General features: G+C 38.0%; 2 protein-coding genes across 4 annotated transcripts; both read left to right on the top strand.

Annotated features, from left to right (window-relative positions):
* The first annotated feature begins 6,392 nt into the window (after positions 1–6,392).
* Positions 6,393–14,756, top strand: six5 (SIX homeobox 5). The gene is made up of 3 exons (NM_131720.2): positions 6,393–7,172; positions 11,340–12,808; positions 12,894–14,756. Exons 1-3 carry the CDS (start codon positions 6,481–6,483, stop codon positions 13,595–13,597), a joined length of 2,865 nt encoding a protein of 954 aa, NP_571795.2. The 5' UTR covers positions 6,393–6,480; the 3' UTR covers positions 13,598–14,756.
* A 2,365-nt stretch (positions 14,757–17,121) lies between these two features.
* Positions 17,122–20,964, top strand: six9 (SIX homeobox 9). 3 transcript variants are annotated; one of them, XM_009293776.5, is made up of 4 exons: positions 17,122–17,272; positions 17,356–17,779; positions 19,605–19,768; positions 20,552–20,964. In XM_009293776.5, the coding sequence occupies exons 2-4, from the start codon at positions 17,372–17,374 to the stop codon at positions 20,685–20,687; spliced, it is 708 nt and encodes a 235-aa protein (XP_009292051.1). In that variant the 5' UTR covers positions 17,122–17,272; positions 17,356–17,371; the 3' UTR covers positions 20,688–20,964.

The raw sequence follows: 20,964 nt of genomic DNA, 5'->3' as shown, positions 1-20,964 counted from the left end.
GTTTCTATGAGGAGTTTGCATGTTCTCCCTGCCTTCGCGTGGGTTTCCTCCGGGTGCTCCGGTTTCCCCCACAGTCCAAAGACATGCGGTACAAGTGAATTGGGTAGGCTAAATTGTCCGTAGTGTATGAGTGTGTGTGTGAATGTGTTTGTGGATGTTTCCCAGAGATGGGTTGCGGCTGGAAGGGCATCTGCTGCGTAAAAACTTGCTGGATAAGTTGGCGGTTCATTCTGCTGTGGCGACCCCAGATTAATAAAGGGACTTAGCTGACAAGAAAATTAAAGAATGGAATGTGCTAAAAAAATGCATTAAGTGTGTGAACTTTTTTCTTGGTGGGCCAGTAAATTCAGATTATGTCATTTCTATATTGAAAGTACACTTGTAATTTTTAAAGTGAACTTCACATCATACTTAGTTTACAACTAACATTTTGCACTTGATGTATACTGAAAATATTTCTGCATGTGTTGAATTTAAACAAAAAATAATAATTTAGAAATGTTCAACTTGATTTGTTTGTTAAACTCAGCCCAAATAGGCCTAAATAGTTTACAACCACTTTATGTAAAAAAATATAAATCAAAGGAATCATCTTTGAACCATTTTTGTACCCATTTATTTATGTCTTTATATGTTTTATTAGTTTAGACTTGATTTTAGCTTAAAAGAAGCATACAAATAGCAAACTTGAATAATAAAATATTTTTTGTAAGGGATAGATACCAAGACTGCCCAATCAATAATATCCTACTTCCCAAACCCCCTTAAGCAGTAATATAAAAATATAAGACTAGAATATGTAAACAAGCACCAAAGATCATCAACAGCAAAATCTTTCTATCCTATGGAGAAAAAAATAAAAATCATAGCTTAAAACATTTCTAATGAAAGATTTATTTTCCTTATACTGGCACTGTGATAAGGAGATCACTACTAAATTAGTACCAATGTTTAATGAAATCATTCCATTTTTATAGCTTTAGTTTATCTTTGTTGTTTAACATGATCTAGCAATTAAAATATTTGTATTAAACTGCTCACATTATTAATAAATGTACTTAAACTAATGAACAACAGTTGTATTGTATTTTAGTAAGTATTTTTTTAACGATTAATAAATACTTTAGGCGACACAGTGGCGCACTAGGTAATGCTGTCGCCTCACAGCAAGAAGGTCGCTGGTTCGATCCTCAGCTCAATTGGCGTTTCTGTGTGGAGTTTGCATGTTCTCCCTGCGTTTGCATGGTTTTCCTTCAGGTGCTCTGGTTTCCCCCATAGTCCAAAGACATGCAGTGCAGGTGAATTGGGTAGGCTAAATTGTCCGTAGTGTATGAGTGTGTGTGTGTGGATGTTTCCCAGAGATGGGTTGCGGCTGGAAGGGCATACGCTGTGTAAAAACTTGCTGGATAAGTTGGCGGTTCATTCTGCTGTGGTGACCCCGGATTAATAAAGGGACTAAGCCAACAAGAAAATGAATGTATAAATGAATGTATAAATACTTTAATATAACAATTTTTTTTATGTTAGCAAATGCATTAAAAATCCTCATTTTTTAATCACTCACTTCCTTTTGACCCATAATATATATAAAATCTGTAAAAAATAAATAAATATGAAAACCAGCAGCTATTGACATCCATAGTAGGGTAGTGGTGCTATAGAAGCCAATGGCGACTTTTTTTTTTTTTTTTTTTTTTTTTTAAGATTTATTTTGGGATTTTTGCCTATAGTAGTTAGGACAGTATTGAGACAGGAAGCGATGTTGGAGATAGAGGGTAAAGTCTAGATCGGATATGCGGCCGGCCGGAAGTGCGATATGCACATTAATAAAGCAGCATTTTTTTTGACACTGTACAACAATAAATAATATTTTTACAGTACTGTGAGGGTTGGGTTTAGGGTTGGGGTGGGGGTAGGCGTTAAAAAATACATTTTATTGGGTAATTTAATAGATAACAAAACTAATACTCGGTACAAGTACAGTTTTTACATTACTGTGAGGGTAGACATTAATAAAATACAACAAATGAGAAATTTAATAAATAATAGAAATAATTTGCGTTAACTTCCGGCCGCAAACGCATCCGCTCTAGCAACAACCGAGATAGAGGGGGGTAGGGATATGTCCTCAAGCTGGGATTCAAACTCAGGACGCCCTGAGGAGCTACTGCACTATATGTCGGCGCACTTGTTTTTTTTTTTTTTTTTTTTTTTTTTTGAAGAAGAAAAATCTAACAGGTTGGAAACAAGGAATGAGTAAATGATTGCAGATTGTTTTATATTTCGGTGAGCTATCCTTTCAAAACATTTTGTTTTAGCATGTTGACAACTTTATAATTTTATCAAAGTAAGATGGATATTTTGATAACCAAGCCACATTCAACTGAATCTCCACAGTGTGAAGTTCTACACATTTGCAGAGGTCTTGACTGCACAAGACTGGCTGTGTTTTTAAAGGCAAGTGTGCACAAGCAGAAGATCAAAGGGTGAGGGGTTACGAGCTGACAGGAGAGAAAGTTGTAAGACAGGGCTGACAAACTACAGCCTGATCTCCCGCCTTCCTGAAAAAAAAAAAGTTTACATTCTTGTAAAGAGATGATATGGAGGTGCAGAGCTCTGCTTCATCTCACCCTGTCCTTCTGCTTCCAGGTGTGCGTGTCCTCTTTCACATTTAAACCCTCACTCTCCCTGGCCATCCAGCATGCAAAGTCACACACACACACACACACACACACACACACACACACACACACGCACACACACACACACACACACACACACACACACACACACACACACACACACACACACACACGCACACACACACACACACACACACACACAAACATGTTTGTTTTTGTGAAAAGTGGGGACATTACATAGGTTTCCATTCATTTTATACGGTCCAAACCGTATATTATATTGCCCTCACCCCACTCCACCCCTAAACCCAACCATCACAGGAGACTGTGTGCAGCTTTACTCTCTGATTAAACTCATTCTGTGTGATTTAAACGCATTTTGAGAAATGAGAACATCACCAATGTCCTCATATTTCACCTCCTTTTTGTAATACCTGTGTCATACCCATGTCATTATACAGATTTGTGTCCTGATATGTCACAAAAACATGTACACACACACACACAATGCTGGATTGCCCAGGTTAATTCTTCTACTTACATACAGTTAAGAATTATTAGCCCCCTTTGAATTTTTTAATTTTTTTAAATATTTCCCAAATTATGTTTAATAGAGCAAGGACATTTTTACAGTATGTCTGATAATGTTTTTTTTTTTCTTCTGGAGAAAGTATTATTTGTATTTTGGCTAGAAAAAAAAAACTGTTTTTAATTTTTTAAAAGCCATTATAAGGTCGAAATTATTAGCCCCTTTAAGCTATATATTTTTTTGGTAGTCTACAGAACAAACCAGCATTATACAATAACTTGCCTAATTACCCTAACCTGCTTAGTTAACCTAATTAACATAGCTAAGCCTTTTAATGTCACTTTAAAACCTATAGAAGTGTCCTGAAAAATATCTAGTAAAATATTATGTACTGTCATCATGGCAAAGATAAAATAAATCAGTTATCTGAAATGAGTTATTAAAACTAGAAACAAAAATTGGACAAAAAAATAAACAGGAGGGGCTAGTTCAGAGTGTTTAATAATTAGTTAATCATACTTCAACTGTAAAATCATTGTGATGGATTTCCTTGATATATCAAAGTTCAGGTTCAAGGGACTTGATCAAAATGATCAAACATTTCTAGAGATCAGGGTATAGATTTTTTTTTAGATTTATAATTTAAGTTTACTTAAAGTCTACTTACACTTTAACTAACCATGAAACTCCATTTTGTTACCCTACAGGAAAACATAACTGCCTGTCCTTTTTTTTTTGCTACTTTAACTTTATTTATGATGCATTATAAATTTAATCTCTGTCAAGGGGCGGCATGGTGGCTTAGTGGTTAACAATGGTTTCTTTGTAAACTTTGCATGTTCTCCCCGTGTTCGTGTGGGTTTCCCCCACAGTCTGACGACATGCGCTAAAGGTGAATTGAATAAACTAAATTGGCTGTAGTGTATGAGTGTGTAAATGTGAGGAGGTATATGTTTCCCAGTGTTGGGTTGCGTCTGGAAGGGCATCCACTATGTAAAACAAATGCTGGATAAGTTGGCGGTTCATTCCACTGTGTCGACCCCTGATGATTAAAGGGACTAAGGCGAAGGAAAATGAAAGAATGAATTTCTGTCAACTTTATGAAAATCTGTAGTTTAACAAAATGAATTTATTGACATTTTTGTGCTTTGAAACAATATCATGTATAACAGAAATAATAAAATAACAGAAAACGTACTGGCACTTCATTAACAGCTTGTATTATAATTTACAAACCAATCCATACAATACATCTTTACATTCATTCATTCATTTTCTTTTCAGCTTAGACCCTTTATTAATCCGGGGTCGCCACAGTGGAATGAACTGCCAACTTATCCAGCATATGTTTTACACAGTAAATGCCCTTTCAGCTGCAACCCATCACTGGGAAACACAATACATCTTTTTTCATAAATTAACTATGGTGAAGTCTTTAACAACAAGAGTGTCAAAGCAGACATCATTTAAAATCATAAACAAACAGAAAGCGCAAATGAATCTTAAATAACATGTATTATTTGTAATACAAATATATATTATGTAATAAATCATTTCCATACCTTATTATATTTTAGCTAGGTTTAAAAGAAATGTTTCTTGGGTTCATTTAACTTACTAAACTAAAAAGGATAACAATAAAATTTAAGGAATAACATTTTTAAACTGTTAAACTGTGTATTATTGATCAAATAAATGCAGCCTTGATGAGCAGAATAAGCTTTTTAAAAAGTATGTGAAGTCATACAATCAAATAGGTTTCATTAAAAACTGAATTAACCATGAGTAACAATTATAAATCATATATGCATAACGTTAATCTGAACTTTTACAAATGCAATAGTAATAATAGAGATAATATCATTAATAATAATAATAATAATAATAATAATAATACCTTTTATTTATAGGTACCTTTCAAAAAGGACACCTTACAATATAATCATAAAATACAAAGAGTAAGGAAATAAAAAATAAAAATAGTAGACATTAGACCAGGAAATCATTCAAAGCAATCCTGAATTCAAAAGTTTTAATTGAGATATAAAATTGAAAATAGAGCCCACAAGAATATATTCATGAATTATAACTTGTGTCTCTTAAATTCTAGAGAAATAAAAAGAACATAAACAATTCAAAAGTAATTTCTTATCAGAACAACCTCTTTGATGATATTAAATGGTCATATATGTTTGGTCACTCCCTAGATTTTTTTAACAAATAAAATTAAAGAAATATCTTTTCAAATTATTCAGATTTTATCCAGTTAAACAATTTTTACAAAAATTCAAAAATGACATTAACGTGTCTCGCTCTTTCTGAGACTTCTTCTGAATCTGTTGCTTGTTTTGGAAAATGTCCCTTTGTTAAATCTTTCTGGTCTGATGTGAATTCTCAAATTGTCCAAAAGGTTTGTATTGATTTTTCTTCATGCTAGACATGATGTTTTGGGGGTTTATATTAAAGAAAAACAATTCCTTAAATTCAACTTTTTGCATAAACCTCATTTTATTTAATGGAAAGTTTTTCATACACAAATGCAAATATACTCAATGTAAGCCAATTTTTTAAATGAGAATTGGAACTGTATTTAAAAACTATCACAGACGTCCACAACAAGAAAGCAATTGAAACATACCTTTTAAAATATGTGCTTTATTTAATATTCTGCATTAATTTGTTTTATTTTTGTCATGTGCCCTCATTTATTATTTTTTTCTTTTTCTCTCTCTCTTTGTCTTTATTTTCCTTTATTATCATATTTATTTTAACATTGTTACACTTCTCTTGTGGCAAAAAAAGTAATATTTATATTGCTTGTACTTTCATTCTATCGGTTTTGTATTTCTATTTGTTGTAATGGCCTGTTGTTATTGCAAAAAAAAACAAAAAAAAAACAATTTAAATGTTATTCATTAATGTAAAACGTATTGCTCGCTGCGTATGTTAAAAGCATTCACTTATGAAAAAATGAAAGAAACAATAAACCTTTTATAAAGCACAACAATAAATAAAATTTCTGCACGCGATTTAGTTTCATGCTATAACAAAATCTAAATGTGTTTATTGCTTATTTTCCAATGTGAAACAAATGTGCTTTGGAAAAAAGAGTATTGCACAATGGTACTGAAGCAGCAGGCCTGTAGTGTGAGTGCGTGTGTGTGCTGGTGGATGTAGATGGGGGAGGTTGACGAAACGCAGGGGCGTGACGCGTCTCTCTGCTGCAGCGCTCACTCGCCTACGGGAGAATGGGAGAGAGACACCGAAGGGGAGGGAGGAGGAACTTGAAGGAAAAAAGTTAAAATAAAAATGGCTTCCTTGTCTTTGGAGTCCACAGAACAAACTGAAAACGGCCCAAAGGAGAGCGCGCAAAATGAAGCCAAAGTGAAAGAGGAGACGGACCCGGACGAAGTTTCGGAACAACTGTTGCAGAGCTTCCAGAACTCGGCGCTCAGTTTTTCCACCGATCAAGTCGCGTGTCTGTGCGAAGCGCTCCTGCAAGCGGGCAATGTGGATCGCCTGTGGAGATTTCTCGCCACCATCCCTCCTTCGGCCGACCTGCTACGTGGCAACGAGACCCTGCTGAAGGCCCAGGCTCTGGTCGCTTTCCACCGGGACGAATTCAAAGAGTTGTACGCCATCCTGGACAGTCATGACTTTCACCCGAGTAACCATGGGTTCCTGCAAGACCTCTACTTGAAGGCGCGATACAAGGAGGCTGAGAGGTCCCGGGGTCGCAGTTTGGGCGCCGTGGATAAATATCGGCTGCGCAAAAAGTTTCCTTTGCCCAAAACCATTTGGGACGGAGAGGAGACGGTGTACTGCTTCAAAGAGAAGTCGCGCAACGCTCTGAAGGAATGTTACAAGATCAACAGGTATCCCACTCCGGCCGAGAAGAAGAATTTGGCCAAAGTTACCGGACTTTCTTTGACTCAAGTGAGCAACTGGTTTAAGAATCGCCGACAGAGGGACCGGACCCCGTCCGGTACCAACAGCAAAAGGTAAGCGTGTTTAATTGGGAGTGCACGTCTTTCAGGCCCAAAAGAAACATTCTTGAGCCAAACCGAGAGAGGAAAGCGGTAAACAAACCTCTCCTGTGTGCGAGGTTTACATTAGGACAACCCGTCATCTTGACATCTGAATAGAATAAAGCTAACATTCTCATTTTACCTCAAGGACTTTTCCAGTGTGCAACAGATAAAGGCAGAGTTGTATTTAATAAATATTTAAGCTGTGCACATGGAAACTTTGCGTTTGTTTATAAACAAATGGCTGATGCAGGTTGTGAAGATGGGATGTTTGTCTTGATAGCACACTTATTGATAAAGTGTAAATGACAAGGAGGTCTCGGAAAACAGACTGAAAGCATGTTGCTTTGTTGTGAAATGTGAGATAGGGGCGCCAGGAGTGGCTCGAGTTTCCTGAAATCCTGCACCACAGTATCTTTCTGTGTCCATGGCCTGTAAATCTCAAGGCAGAGAGAATAGTGAATTAAATATAAGTATGTATGTGATTTAAGGGTGGGCTACTTAAACTGGACCCACAGAGTACTGGAAGTAAACCACAACTAATCTGTGAAAGAGTTCAATACAATTTAAAACATTGTGATGCCCTCTGCTTGTGGTCACGGTTTCAATCTATTGAGGTAAAGTTGATTTTATATTCGCACATTTAGACTTTCCCCTTAATAATATAATTTCAGAAAAGTTGTCATTGCAAATTATTATTGAAACCATATTAGCAGCCAACAACCAAAAAACAACATTGTTTACAGTCAATTTAATAGTGCCAATGTTGTTTTAAAGTCAAGCATGTGATTTCAGCCTGAACATTCAAAGTACTATAATAAACTATATGAAGCTGTCACTGAACGAATGTGCGAATATAAAATCAACTTTACCTTCATTTTCACAATTCTTTTCACCACCTCGGTAATGATGAAATCGTTAGTGCTATTGATATTGTTAATTTTGCAGATTTGCAAGACTTAAGCTAATCACTCTTAAGGCTGGCTTTGATTTGGTCTATGAAGCATGAATTAATAATTTATCAATAATTAGAATTCGTTATAAGTTAACACCAATAGAAACTATTATAATCTCTGAAGCGGGGTTATTACCTAAAAGCACACACATTTTGCACAAAAGCATATTCACAATATTTTCATTGTGTTATATAATTAATTGCAATAAATTGCTGTATAGTTCCTGTTTACAGTAGGTGTTTATAACAAAGATGAAAATGTGTAAATATGTTCTCTTTTTCTGTTATTTGTTGCTGCACATTTAAGAGCATGCAGACGTACATATGACGACTGGTAGGCATGTTAAAAATGTAAATATATTATGGTATGTGGTACAGTTACTTCAGTATCATTGAGGAACTTATATTAATTGTTAGAACTGTTGTTAAATGGTTTTCCTATTTTCCCTGCTCAGTTGAATTTTAGCAATTTTGTTGTGTGCTAATAAACTATTTAATAGTAATTTTAAGAATGACTATTTTCTTACATTCGTCTTATACATTTCCTTTAAGTTAACAAAAGATCAGTTTATTCTTCTGCATTGGGTGAATAGTTTAGCATGAGTACGATTGGTATTGTAAGCATTTTATACTTTTGTGTTTCTGGTATACCAGGATGTGCGCATCCTGGTATACCACTACACAGAGACTGCATCATAACAACTGTGTACACTTGAGCCAGAAGTATAAATGGTGTTTAAAGGAACACATTTTACGTCACCTAGAGTTAAATTGTTGAGTTTTACTATTTTTGAATCCTCTCAGCCGATGTCATGGTCTGGCGGGAGCACTTTTAGATTAGCTTGGCATAAATCATTGAATTACACCGTTAGCATCTCACTAAAAATGAATAAAACTATTAAAAGCTTAAAACTTATGGAGTAACTGTGTACTAAGACTAAAAATGAAAAGTTGCTATTTTCTAGGTCAATATGGCTAGGAATCAGGTATGTGCAGAGATATTTTAAGGGAAGTGGAAAAAATAACACTTTTTCTCATTTATTTAAAAAAAATAAATATATTGAATGATAATTCACACACAGAAAATTACAATATACTCACTCTTAAGTAGTTCCAAACCATTCTGTTGAAAAAAAATGAAGAATGGACACTGACTTCAATAGTAAGAAGAAAAATACTATAAAAGTCAGTGGCTACTGACAGACAACATGGATCGAAATATATTCCTGTTTTGTTTGTTCAAGAAAATAAAGAAACTGAAAGCGGTTTGGAATAGGAGGAGTGGTTATGATGACAGAATTTACATTTTAGGAAGAACCATCTCTTTAACAAAACATTTTGTTTATTCCCTCACCCTTATGTTAATTTCATTTCAAGTTTCAACAGAAACATCCTGCATGGTCTGCTTTAGAATTCACAAATTTTATCACAAGAACAGACTAAGAAACAATTAGCATATGTTGTCCTTGTTTTTAGTGTTAAGTAGCCTAACATAATATGTTCAGAATAAATCATTAGACAAAAGAGGTGCATACTTTCACTATTCAGCTGTCTTCTCTTCATTAAGCTAGCCTATGTGCCCAAGATATATTGCCTTGGCTAAACCTTAGCTAACATTTCATGTCATCATTTCATGGATATTAGCGAGACCAATTAACAATATTTGCTTTGGGTCTTTCGTTAATCTTTTCTCACCTTCACACTGTAAAGAAGACAACTGACGAAGGAATGTAATTTAGCCGATCTGCCAATCATAGTGTACTACAGTGATAGAGGTCAGCTAGAATTGCTACGCAGGTAGACTTTACTTGTACACTTCATTCTGGTAACCACCATATTAGAATGGTTGAGTCCTCTTTAGAGTCCCATCGCATGCAGAAATGGCTGGTTCGGAGTAGCTAAACAAGAAATGTTTATCTTATTGTAAGGGAAAGCTGTCCACAAATCGCAGACAAAATATTAACTTAGGGTGCTTTCACACCTGTGAATCGATTCAGTTGTTCCGAAACAGAGATTACAAGTGTTACTTTGTTGCTCTTTGCTCTTGGAGCGGTTCGCTTTCACATTGCAAAGTTTCTAATGGGACCAAAAGAGCTAAAACAAGTCACGTGCGAGTAAACTCTCCTCACATTGGTCAGAGTGTCAGGGTTTATTTTGCAGCGTCCCGCTCAGCTGTCAGGAGAGGTGGCGGTTTTATGGTGATTGACAGGGTGCGCGCGCGATGTGTCTGAGGAGAGATGCGGTGGGGAGGGGTGAGAAGGGTGCGTGACGAAGCCTATTTGAGGACCGGGAGGGAGACGCGAGATTACCGGGAGATCATCACTCTTTTGCGGGCATCCGGAGACTCGCGAAACTTCCCGCCATACTCATAAATCTCTCTTCATATAGCCGTATGCCTATTACATATCCATAAAACACTGTGATATAACCGCGCTCGGATCGGATCGCTTTCCCACTGCAATCGAACCGCTCCAGGGTTCGTTTCAATCGAGCCGAGACCACCTCATTTAAGCAATCTCGGAGTGATTACTTTGGCGCTTCCGCGCTAACTGGGCAATCGAGACACATTCCGAAACAAAAGTGTAGGTGTGAAAGCACCCTTAAATGTACATATATTGATTTATAATTAGTAAAACGAATTACAATAAACCCCTCAGATAAAAGGGCACAGTCCCTGGAGAAAGAAAAAGGTCAGAGGCTCAAGCAAGGGAGTTGTGAAATTTCCAAACTAATTTTGACGTTCCTTTAAGTAAAAAAAATTACTTGAGTTTTTGTTAAAAAGTAACACTGAACACTGTTTTTAGTTTGTCTTGCAGGTCTACACGTTAGATGTGTATCAGTGGCAGTATGCACAGCAAATTGGCAGTGGTCTAGAGCAGGGATGTCCAAACTGGGTCCTGGAGGGCTGGTGTCCTGCAAAGTTTAGTTCCAACCTCAATCAGACACACCTGGGCCAGCTAATCAAGCTCTTATAAGGCTCTCTAGAAACATCCTTGCAGGTGTGTTGAAGCAAATTGGAGATAAAATCAGCAGGACACTGGCCTTCCTGGACCGAGTTTGCACACCCCTGGTCTTGAGATTTCTGCCCAAATAACAAGCAAAAAAATGAGGACTAAGAATTGATGCTAGGCAATAAAAGCTTTTTCACCATTTAACTAAATGTAATGTTTCTGTCTTTTTTTTAGTGAATCTGATGGGAACCACAGCACAGAAGATGAAGCCAGCAAGGGTGATCTGGAGGATATTACTGACAAACCTGCTGCTCAAGAGACGGGCAGCTCCAATGCTTCCCTCATATCTGTCCCTGGTGCTCCTTGTGGTACTGGTCAACTTGTTCTCAACAGCCCTGGGGGATTCCTTACAAGCCCTCATCCACTGCTGCTCAATGGGAGCCCTATTCTCTCAGGGGCAGGAACTGGGGTCATCATTAATGGGTTGACACTGAGCGATGGCCACACAGTCACACTCAGTCCTGTTACAGCTAATGCGCCATTGCTACTTAATGGGGCTCAAGTAATCTCCAAAGATGAACGGGGCATTAGTGATTTGGAGGCCCAAGGCAGCCTGACTACTGTGGTTCTAAATCCACAAGCCAGTCTAACCAGCACAATACCTCTATCTCTTAGCGAGGACACAAAATCAACCAGTAGCAATGTTTCTCCACTGGATTTCATCAGTCTTCCAGAGGCCTTAAAGAATACAGATAATACTCACCCAGTGCCTGCAAACTCTATCTCCTTGCCTACCATCTCCACTTCTGTCATCTCTTCTACATCTCTTTCTTCAGGAATTCTGGCCCCAAATAGTATATCTGCATCGATACCTGGCTCTGTGAGTTCAGTCATCTCAAGTCCTGTAGTTCCACTACAGCCCACACAGCCACCGGAAATTGTTGTATTAGGAAAGGCTGAACCTCTGTCGTCAACTTGCAGCTCTTTTTCTAGCCCACAGGTGCTGTCTTTACCCCAGGTGGTACCATCAATACAGGGTGTTCCAGTATCTCAATTGATGCAGCCTCCATCTGGGACCACTGTATCATCCCGCCCTCAGCTTGTTCCAGTCTCCCCAGTCAACCCCCAGTTATCCCAAGTCTCCATTCCCCAGTTTCCGACACAGACTTTTCACATGGGTCCAAGACTTGCTCAAGCACAGCCTCAGAATGGCTCAGTTACATTAAACACCAGCAGTGCTTTAACACTCCCACAGATTGCTGATGGACAAGTTACACAAGTACTAACACCTCAGCTAGGAAACGAATCTACTTTAGCCTCTCTTCCACAGATACAGACCTCTTTAGGGACACAAGTCATACCCATCTCTTCCCCAACTCAAGTTGTACCCATATCTCAAACCAAAGACTCAAGCCAAATGGTCCCCCTGTCACTGCCTCAACTTATGCCCGTATCATCCATTACGGGAACAACTGGAACCTTCTCCTTTCCTCAGGTGGTCCCAGCAACTCCATCTCTATCCATTCCGTCCCATGGAGGTGCTTTCCAGATTCTAACATCTGGAGCTGGAACAGGTTTAAGTGTTGCCCAGGGACCAATACGCTTGAGCCCGATAGGGCCTCCTCAGAGTGTCCCTACCGGAACCATTCCAGGTGTTCAACTTCTCAACTCTGGAGTGATTAAGCTTCCAACTGCCTCTCCAGGTAGGCCATACAAATTAACCAGAAGTGGAAAATTGTTCTTGTGTTGTTTTGTCTTAAATTAGATCTTTATTCTGTTTGTCTCCAGGCAATATCCTGTTAGCGGGTGGCATCGGGAGCAGCCCCATCCTAAGTGTTCAAAACGGCAAACTTATACTCACTATCCCAGCTGGCATTCAGTTTGCCAGCATGCCTGTCAAGTCCGTCCCAGACAATTCAGTCTCAAGCAACAGTAACCTTGATTCACAAATCTCTACTGTACATTCACTTGAGAATCAACCAGCACCTCCACTTATTGCTCAAACCTCCAATTCACTACAATCATCTCCTTTGGCGTTTGTTGGCTCCTCTGCACTTTATTGCAGCCCTGAACCAGGGACCACTGCCAATACAACCCCAGGGGCCTCTCCTAACACCCCAGACTCTTCCAGCACTCCAACGCCTACAAGCATCCTACAATCCCAGCAGGCCCTTAGCCCTGATAGCATGTTATCACTCAGTCCAATCTGTAGTGGAGTGGTAACTGGGCACCACCTTTCCCAGCCAGCCTGGAGTCCTGTCCCACTGTCCTCCTCCGCCAGTCTGACATTGTTTGACATGCGTGGGAAAGGGGAACTTCCTGAGGACCCTGCTTTGTTGGGCCTGCCAGGAGGAGAGTCTCTCCTGTTGGGCACTCCTTCTCCGGGTGAGGATATGGAGAGAGATTCTCATCTGGATGACGACATGGATGGGGATTCAAAAATTCTTACACAACTGCAGTCTGTCCCTGTGGATGATGACCTGGGATTATAGCTGCCAGCCTGTTGAGGCCATGTGCAACAAGTATTAAATCTCTGCATGAATGAATTGCATTCAATCATGTCCCAGAAGTTGAGTGTTTCCTCACTTCAAATGTTAATGCTGCAGTTGTTTAGCATTAAGATGATAATGCAAACCTTTCTTAGATTTTAAATTCGGTTGTGAAATCAATGCTTTCAGCAAAATTAAAAATAGCGGGTGTATTTGTTGTAGAGGAAAAAACTGAGGAAACATTTTGCTGAAGAAATTTGTGCACACAATTTTCGCTTTTAGGAATCTAAGTTTGTGTGTGTGCAAGTTAACCTTGTTTTTTGATAAGAAACAGAGCTTGATGCATTTTAGAAGGGCTTACATGACTCCCTGAGTGGTAAGAAGGCACTCGTATTTCAAAGGCAATCTAGATTGTTTTAGTTGGGATAGAAGAGCATGTGGGAATGCCTTCTTTTGTGCCTTACATTTTTGTTACTTGTCTTCTTTAGATTCAAGGACTCCAAACAGTGCTTTTATCTTTTAAGAATAAATAGGAATATTAGGTTTACCTTCTAGAGACCTAATGAGAGAAACCTAGAGGTACATACATGTTTATACTGATCTCAGAACAGTTATCTTTTGTGTGAAATTTGTTGACTCGAGTCTGAAATGAGTACAAACGTCAGCTGTCCTGTTTAAGTGCCTTTTAAAGGTCCCTGAATGCACCAACAGGACCCTACACTGCACTGGGAGAGGAAAATCAAAACGTATGATTTATTAAACTCATAATACTCAGTGGAAGACGAGACTTGTTGACAAATTAACCTTTAAATGTGACTGCATTGGATGTACTAGATCATCACTGCCTGCATGGTTCAGGTGCTGTTTTAATAGTTTCTCTAAAGATATTAAGCAAGTGTCAGATTTCAAGATGGCAAGGTGCCTGGAATTTGAACATTACGCTTTGAACATGTAGTGAAGCACTCATACTATTTCTGTTGCTTCTTTTAGTCAATGTATACATAATCTTGCAGTATGTTCTTGATGGTGATGCTGACAATGGAACCCTTGTACATTTTGGTAAAATCAAAAACGTACTTGGAAACATGATGCTGTGTTCACACCAGACGCGGAACGCGCGGATAAATCGCGATATTCACGCGTAAATAGCCGCGTCAACATTTGAGTATACTCGCTTCATACGCGCGTCAAACCCCGCTTCATTCGCGTGTCAAATTCACATCAGAACAGACGCGGATTCGCATGATTGGCAGGGCTTCTGTCTGCCCGAAGACTCTAGCTTCATAGCTAAATGGCTAACATGGATTTTATGAAGAAAATAACAGTGTTTATGTGCTTTATGAAGACTGAAAAACAGCGTTGATACGTTTAGGGTCGTGTCTGAGTCCACTATATTCTTTCAGAGGTGCATCCAGCTCTGTGAGCTCATAAACTCCTCCAGAAACTTAACCTGGATGACGGAGGCTTTCAGCGGTGCTTCTGACTGAGCCAAGCCGAGTTTGATGAACTGTTGTCAGTGAAGGCTGGAGGATTTCCCTAGGAACACCGATAACAGGTTCTACGACACAATCACGCCCCCACAAGAGCAAGCTTCTGATTGGTTAACGCGGCGCGAATGTACGCTAAAGTTAAGATTTTCGAAATCGAGACATTCGCGCGAAACGCTTGTTAAGCAACGCGCAAAACGCTTAATTCACCCCGCGCCATTCGCGCATATCGCGCCGCAGGATGTCTATTCACGCGTTTACATTGACTTAACATGTAAATCACTCGCGCTTGACGTGCGTTCCGCGTCTGGTGTGAACGCAGCATTATGTTGGTTTTCCACTCATGGACATTCCAAACCTTTAACATGAGACTGTATGTAGGTTCTTGCATTTAAAGGGAATTGAAGTACTGAATCGTCTATGCAACTGTTCCACATGAAAACTGAACTCTTAAGATTTGTTTACTGTTGAAAACAGCCACTTCTTACACTACAAACTCACCATGTACTGATACAATGAAATGTTTCTTCTTGTTTTTGTTTTGTTCTAATTGTCCTGTTTATTACTTCTGTTATATATTTAACTGTGGAATTCCTACATAACCACAGAAAATGCCTTTACCTACCCTTTATTTTTAATCAAATGCAATTTAGTCTAGGTGATTCCAAGCTACAAAAAAGTGTGACTTTTTCAACACAGGTCATTATCACCATCAGGCTAATTTGTTTAATGCGGAGTACATCTCTGTATATTTTGCACATTTTATCGTTTTTATTCATGAAGCATTTACTCCTTTCTTCCCCCTGACCCTAAAATCTGGTGCTATTTTTAAAACCATTCAACCACACATTTAAGGCTTTTGTGGAATGATAGGCCTGTGAGATTTTGATATCTTTACGTGCAGAGTAGCCTTAATTATACCTTTGTACGTCTGTTTCAGTTAGTTGAACAATATTTTATGCATCTATCAATCATTTCGGGGTCATTCTATGATAATCTTTAACATTTTGTAGTTTAGGTTTACACTCCATTTTGTGATATAACACAAGAGTTTTCTTTGTGTAGCAGCATCTACGTTTCATAGATTTTTATGAAAGTGTTTGTATTTTACACGTGTATGTTACATTTGAATTGTTCCATTGACTTGCCAAAGTTATTTTTTCTTTCTTTCAAGCACCTGGACAATGACTTTTTGGAAAGTAAGGGAATGACTGTGTGCGTGCATGTATGTTTGTGTTTATCCCTGAGTATTGCTATTACTCTTCCAGAATGTAATGATTACTATGTTAATGCACATGTATTTTAGTCATCCGAATTATATATGTTTGTTCTGTTCACTTTTTAATACTTTTGCTTCACGTTCACGTAAAAAACCCCGAAAAATTATGCAGCTGATCAAACCAAAGACGTTTTTTTTTTTTTTAATCATTTCATTTAGTAAAGGGAGATTTCATCCTAATTGTAAACAGCATCTCTTTTTATAGGGGTGTGTTTTGTACCTTATAGTTATTTTATTTTTTTATATTCCATTTTTTGATATGTAATAAACGTATATAATGCTATCTACATGTTCTTTGTCTCAAATGTTTGTAACACTGTTTTACCCCACCAACTACAAACCACCCGTGGTTCTCTTTCACATCATTACATGCATAAATATACTGTATACATTTCAGCCATGCCATCTTTAACCAAATTGTCTAACAAATGCTGGAACCCTGATTTGATTAGGAAATAAGATTGCCTTCATATTTAAATACACCCCTTTGTCCACCTGACATCTTCCCCAGGTAATTGATACAAATACAAACAACACAGTCTGAGAGGTCTGTGTATGTGTGTGTGCTGGTGCCTGTCTGTTTTTTTAACCCCTATGCTCTCCGATTACCTGCATGTACCAAGTTGTCTGGGCGGGTCTTTGTGGCCAGAGAAGGTAAAACCAGCTAAAAAAAAAACAAATGATACACTCATCGACTGCACTTATTGGCTAACACGTCACCAGAGAACAAAAAGGACTATTGTGAGATCTCCATCACCTGAGAGTTTCTACACTGCATTCCCATCAGAAGGTTCTTCGGTTTCGCACACTTCTTCTGCAGATGTATTCTTGAGAAGCTTGCCGCCAAGTGGAGTCAAATACTGGATTTGAAGCAGGTCTCCGTTCTCTTTTGGGATCCTCCAGTGGACTTTTGTAAGCTTGCTGTGATTATAACTTGATTTGATTTTAGAACTTTCTCAGACAACAATTCCTCATAATTTTGTGGGACCTTTCAGGATCTTTGGTCCAGAGATGGCGATGGGCTTCTCACCTGAGCAGGTGGCGTGTGTTTGTGAGGTTCTTCTGCAAAGTGGAAGCATGGATCGCTTGTCTTCATTCTTATGCTCTTTACCTTCAATCTCCACATCATCCAACATGTATATGGGTTTTGGCCAGAGTCAGGAGAGTGTGTTGAAAGCACGTGCTGCGGTCGCCTTCCACCACTGCCGTTTTACAGAGCTGTATGCCTTGTTAGAGGGTAACGTGTTTTCCCCGCGCAGTCACCCTCTCCTCCAGCAGCTGTGGCTCCGGGCTCACTACATGGAGGCTGAACTGCAGCGGGGCCGCCCTCTTGGGGCTGTGGGAAAGTATCGCATACGCCGCAAGTTCCCTCTTCCTCGCACCATCTGGGATGGAGAGGAGACCAGCTACTGCTTCAAGGTGTTAAAGTTTGTTTAGCACATAAGTTTACTTCATAACTCTTCACAAAGTGAGTAGTCTATGGGCTAGGCCACCAGTCCAGGTGGACAATCGTGCTCCTGGAGGGTAAATGGCAAACGAAGTTTAGCTTCAGCAAATTTGCATGGATGTTCCATTTGAGCCTAAAGACCATAACTAATTGTGTGTTTAGGGTTGGAGGTCAATTTTCAGGAATAGGTTTTGACACCCATGCAAACTGTGAATTGAGCGTTATAAGTAAAAAAGACTTAAAGAGATTGTTAACCCAATTTACTATTTACTGCCCTCAAGAGGTTCCAAACCTTTATGAGTTTACTGTCGAAGACTAAAGATTAGGCATGGGCCAGTACAAGATTCTGACAGTATGATAACCTTGGATAAAAATACCACAGTTTCACAGTATTGTGATCACTGCTTTAAAATACATTGTTTTTAAATGTCTGTGTAAAAAAAAAAACTCAATATATTTATTTTGAGAAATATTTTGGAACAGTAAACATGTCATGCTAAATAATTCAAAAGAATTACTGACCTCTGCTGTCTTCGTTTATTTCAAAAACAGATTTTGCTTTACAATTTAAAACAACATCTTTGGATATCTTTTCTGCTGGAGATACTGTTGTCCTAAAAAGCAAAAAAGTAAATAAAAAAAGTAGTACACATGCCTTAGGAACGGTATTGCAGAAAATTTTGACAGTTTTTAAAACCTTGACTTTTCCAAACCGCGGTTATCGACCCATGCCTACTAAAGATATTTTGAAGAAAGCTGGAAACCTGTAACCATTAACTTCTATAGTGGAAAAACTTATTTTGCAATTCAATGTTTACAGGTTTCCTGCTTTTTTTAAATAACTTATTTTTTGGTCAATGGAAGGAAGAAACTTTGTTTGAAACAATTGGTTAAATGATGACAAAATTTGCAGTTTTGGGTCAACAATCCCTTTAATGACTTCAAAAACTTTTATGATCTGAAAATGTGTATCAGTCACATTAATTATGTTCTCACTTAAACCTATATGTACTTTTTAAAAACGTTTATAAATAATACAAAGTTTATTGGATGGTTTATAAATATTATATTAATTGTAATAATTAATAACTATTACTTGCCATCTTTTTTGAAATACTTTTTTTCACCAAATATGTGTATTCACACTCTGAAATGCACATTTACTGCTTTTTCCAAAATGTTTAGTTAACATTTTTAAACCTATCAAAATTCAAAACTGAATAGGATTTGCTATATTAATACAGTACCATTATTAAAATGTGGTCTAAATCTCAAAAAAGTAATAAACAATAATTTTTTTATGAACACTTCTGCATCATCAAAAAAGAACAATTTTGTCATAGTATGGGCCGTAGAAAAGACCTTTACTGTAGGCCTAGTAAATGCTAAACTTACATTATCATCAAGAAATTTGTGTAATAATACCTATCTAGAGTTTAGACGTTGTTTTGTGAAGGACGGATTGTGTTTGTTTGGAAAGCGTTTTTTGTTATTAAAAATTCTAAGAGTAATAAGAATTAGTAGGCCTAAATTAAAACATGTTTGGTCGTTTTAGTCCATTTTGAATGTGATATTTACTCGTCCCAAAATTGAAAGCGTGTAAGAACTGTATGAAGAGATTTGGAAATGTTATTTTTTTAAATGGGTCCTGCATCGACTGTAAAAGAAACTACGGCTATTGAATCCTGCATAGGCCCCTGAACCACAGATTTAAGTTAGGCCTACCTGATGTTTTCACGAAATGGTCCTCTTGGAAGTGATATAGCAAAAGCTTTTGTGTATATTTTTTGCTGGCAGGAAAAGTCTCGAAGTGTGCTGAGAGAGTGGTACTGCAGAAAGCCGTATCCCTCGCCGCGAGAAAAACGAGATTTGGCTGCAGCCACCGGACTGACAGCTACACAAGTCAGTAACTGGTTCAAGAACCGCCGCCAGCGGGACAGAGCTGCGACCAGCCGCCAAGGGTAAGACAAACTCCTAAAAACGGCATCATTGAACGATGTGTTAGAAACGTCAAAACATTTAAACATTTTTATTTAAATGTAAAGAATACGGCTTTGACGCTGTTTAATGTGACGTCTTATATTCTTGCAGCTATTAGATATATCCTACTTGGACAAAAACTTGTCAGTCAACTAATTTGAGTAGCTAGTTTGCTGAATTTATATTTAGGCTACTGACGTTTATTAATAATTTCGTAAATAGGCCTTGTGGTCATTTTTTGCATGTCGATTAACAATATTCCACATTATTTGATAATACGAGTATTCTACAATTACCACACATATGAAAATAAAATATATTTGTAAAGCATTTAGTCTGGAAAACATCTGTGTATAAAATAGGAGTGGCGTTTTTAAAAGGTCTGTTTTAATTAAAACATCCTAAATACAAATGTCTATTTAACATCTGATAGGAGACGTCCAATAGATGTGTCGCAGATGAGCATCTTCTAGATGTAAACACAAACATCAAATAGAAGTCTTCACGGTGTTCATGTGCTCTTGGTTAAAACCCCCATTTTAAATTACAAAAAAAACTGTTGATGGGGCCTAAATATTGTTACGGACAAGAATCTAAATGGCTGAGAGCTGTTCTTCTGTTCTTTCATTGGTTTCTGGCTGCCCTCTGCTGGATGTGCCAACAAACTGAAAAATTAAATAATTTTACTCAAGAATTAAAACTTTTCTATTGCTACTTGACCTCAGTATGGCATGTTTTAGATTGTATACTGTTTGTTCCAGCAGAACTTCAGCAGGAGCGTTCTTGAGTTCAGATGAGGAGATCTCTCCTCCAGGAAGCCCCAGAACACTGTTCTCCTGCTCCCAGCAGCTCTCTGCCCACCCACCTCCTCTCCGCCATCTGGGACCTGCACACTATTGAGTGCACTGGAACACAGGTCAAACAACAGCAATCTAATGTGCTGCAAGCATGTTTGTGTTGAGTTTATATGTTGGAATACAGTTGACTAAGAGCAAGAGTTCAGAAAACATGAGATTTGTGGAGTCGCTGTAGTGTAATAATGGAGTGAAATTTGATAATTTGTGCATGCTTCTGAGATTAAAGTATTCAGGCACAACAAATAATAGCAGTTAGAACTTTACTAAAGGTGTATTTTAATGAATTATTTATACAATAAAGACAACACAGTTATTTTAAA

Source organism: Danio rerio, chromosome 18, assembly GCF_049306965.1.
Source record: "Danio rerio strain Tuebingen ecotype United States chromosome 18, GRCz12tu, whole genome shotgun sequence".
In the NCBI taxonomy this organism is placed as follows: Eukaryota; Metazoa; Chordata; class Actinopteri; order Cypriniformes; family Danionidae; genus Danio; species Danio rerio.
This window is presented reverse-complemented; position numbering and strand designations above follow the sequence as displayed.

Excerpts from the sequence above, each read along its gene's own strand:
- six5 (NM_131720.2), top strand. The coding sequence starts at position 6,481 with ATGGCTTCCTTGTCTTTGGAGTCCACAGAACAAACTGAAAACGGCCCA. Across the intron at positions 7,173-11,339 it reads TCCGGTACCAACAGCAAAAG|TGAATCTGATGGGAACCACA; the intron begins GTAAGCGTGTTT and ends TCTTTTTTTTAG. Across the intron at positions 12,809-12,893 it reads GCTTCCAACTGCCTCTCCAG|GCAATATCCTGTTAGCGGGT; the intron begins GTAGGCCATACA and ends GTTTGTCTCCAG.
- six9 (XM_073928893.1), top strand. The coding sequence starts at position 17,372 with ATGGCGATGGGCTTCTCACCTGAGCAGGTGGCGTGTGTTTGTGAGGTT. Across the intron at positions 17,780-19,604 it reads AGACCAGCTACTGCTTCAAG|GAAAAGTCTCGAAGTGTGCT; the intron begins GTGTTAAAGTTT and ends TTTTGCTGGCAG. Across the intron at positions 19,769-20,548 it reads GCTGCGACCAGCCGCCAAGG|CAGAACTTCAGCAGGAGCGT; the intron begins GTAAGACAAACT and ends TGTTTGTTCCAG.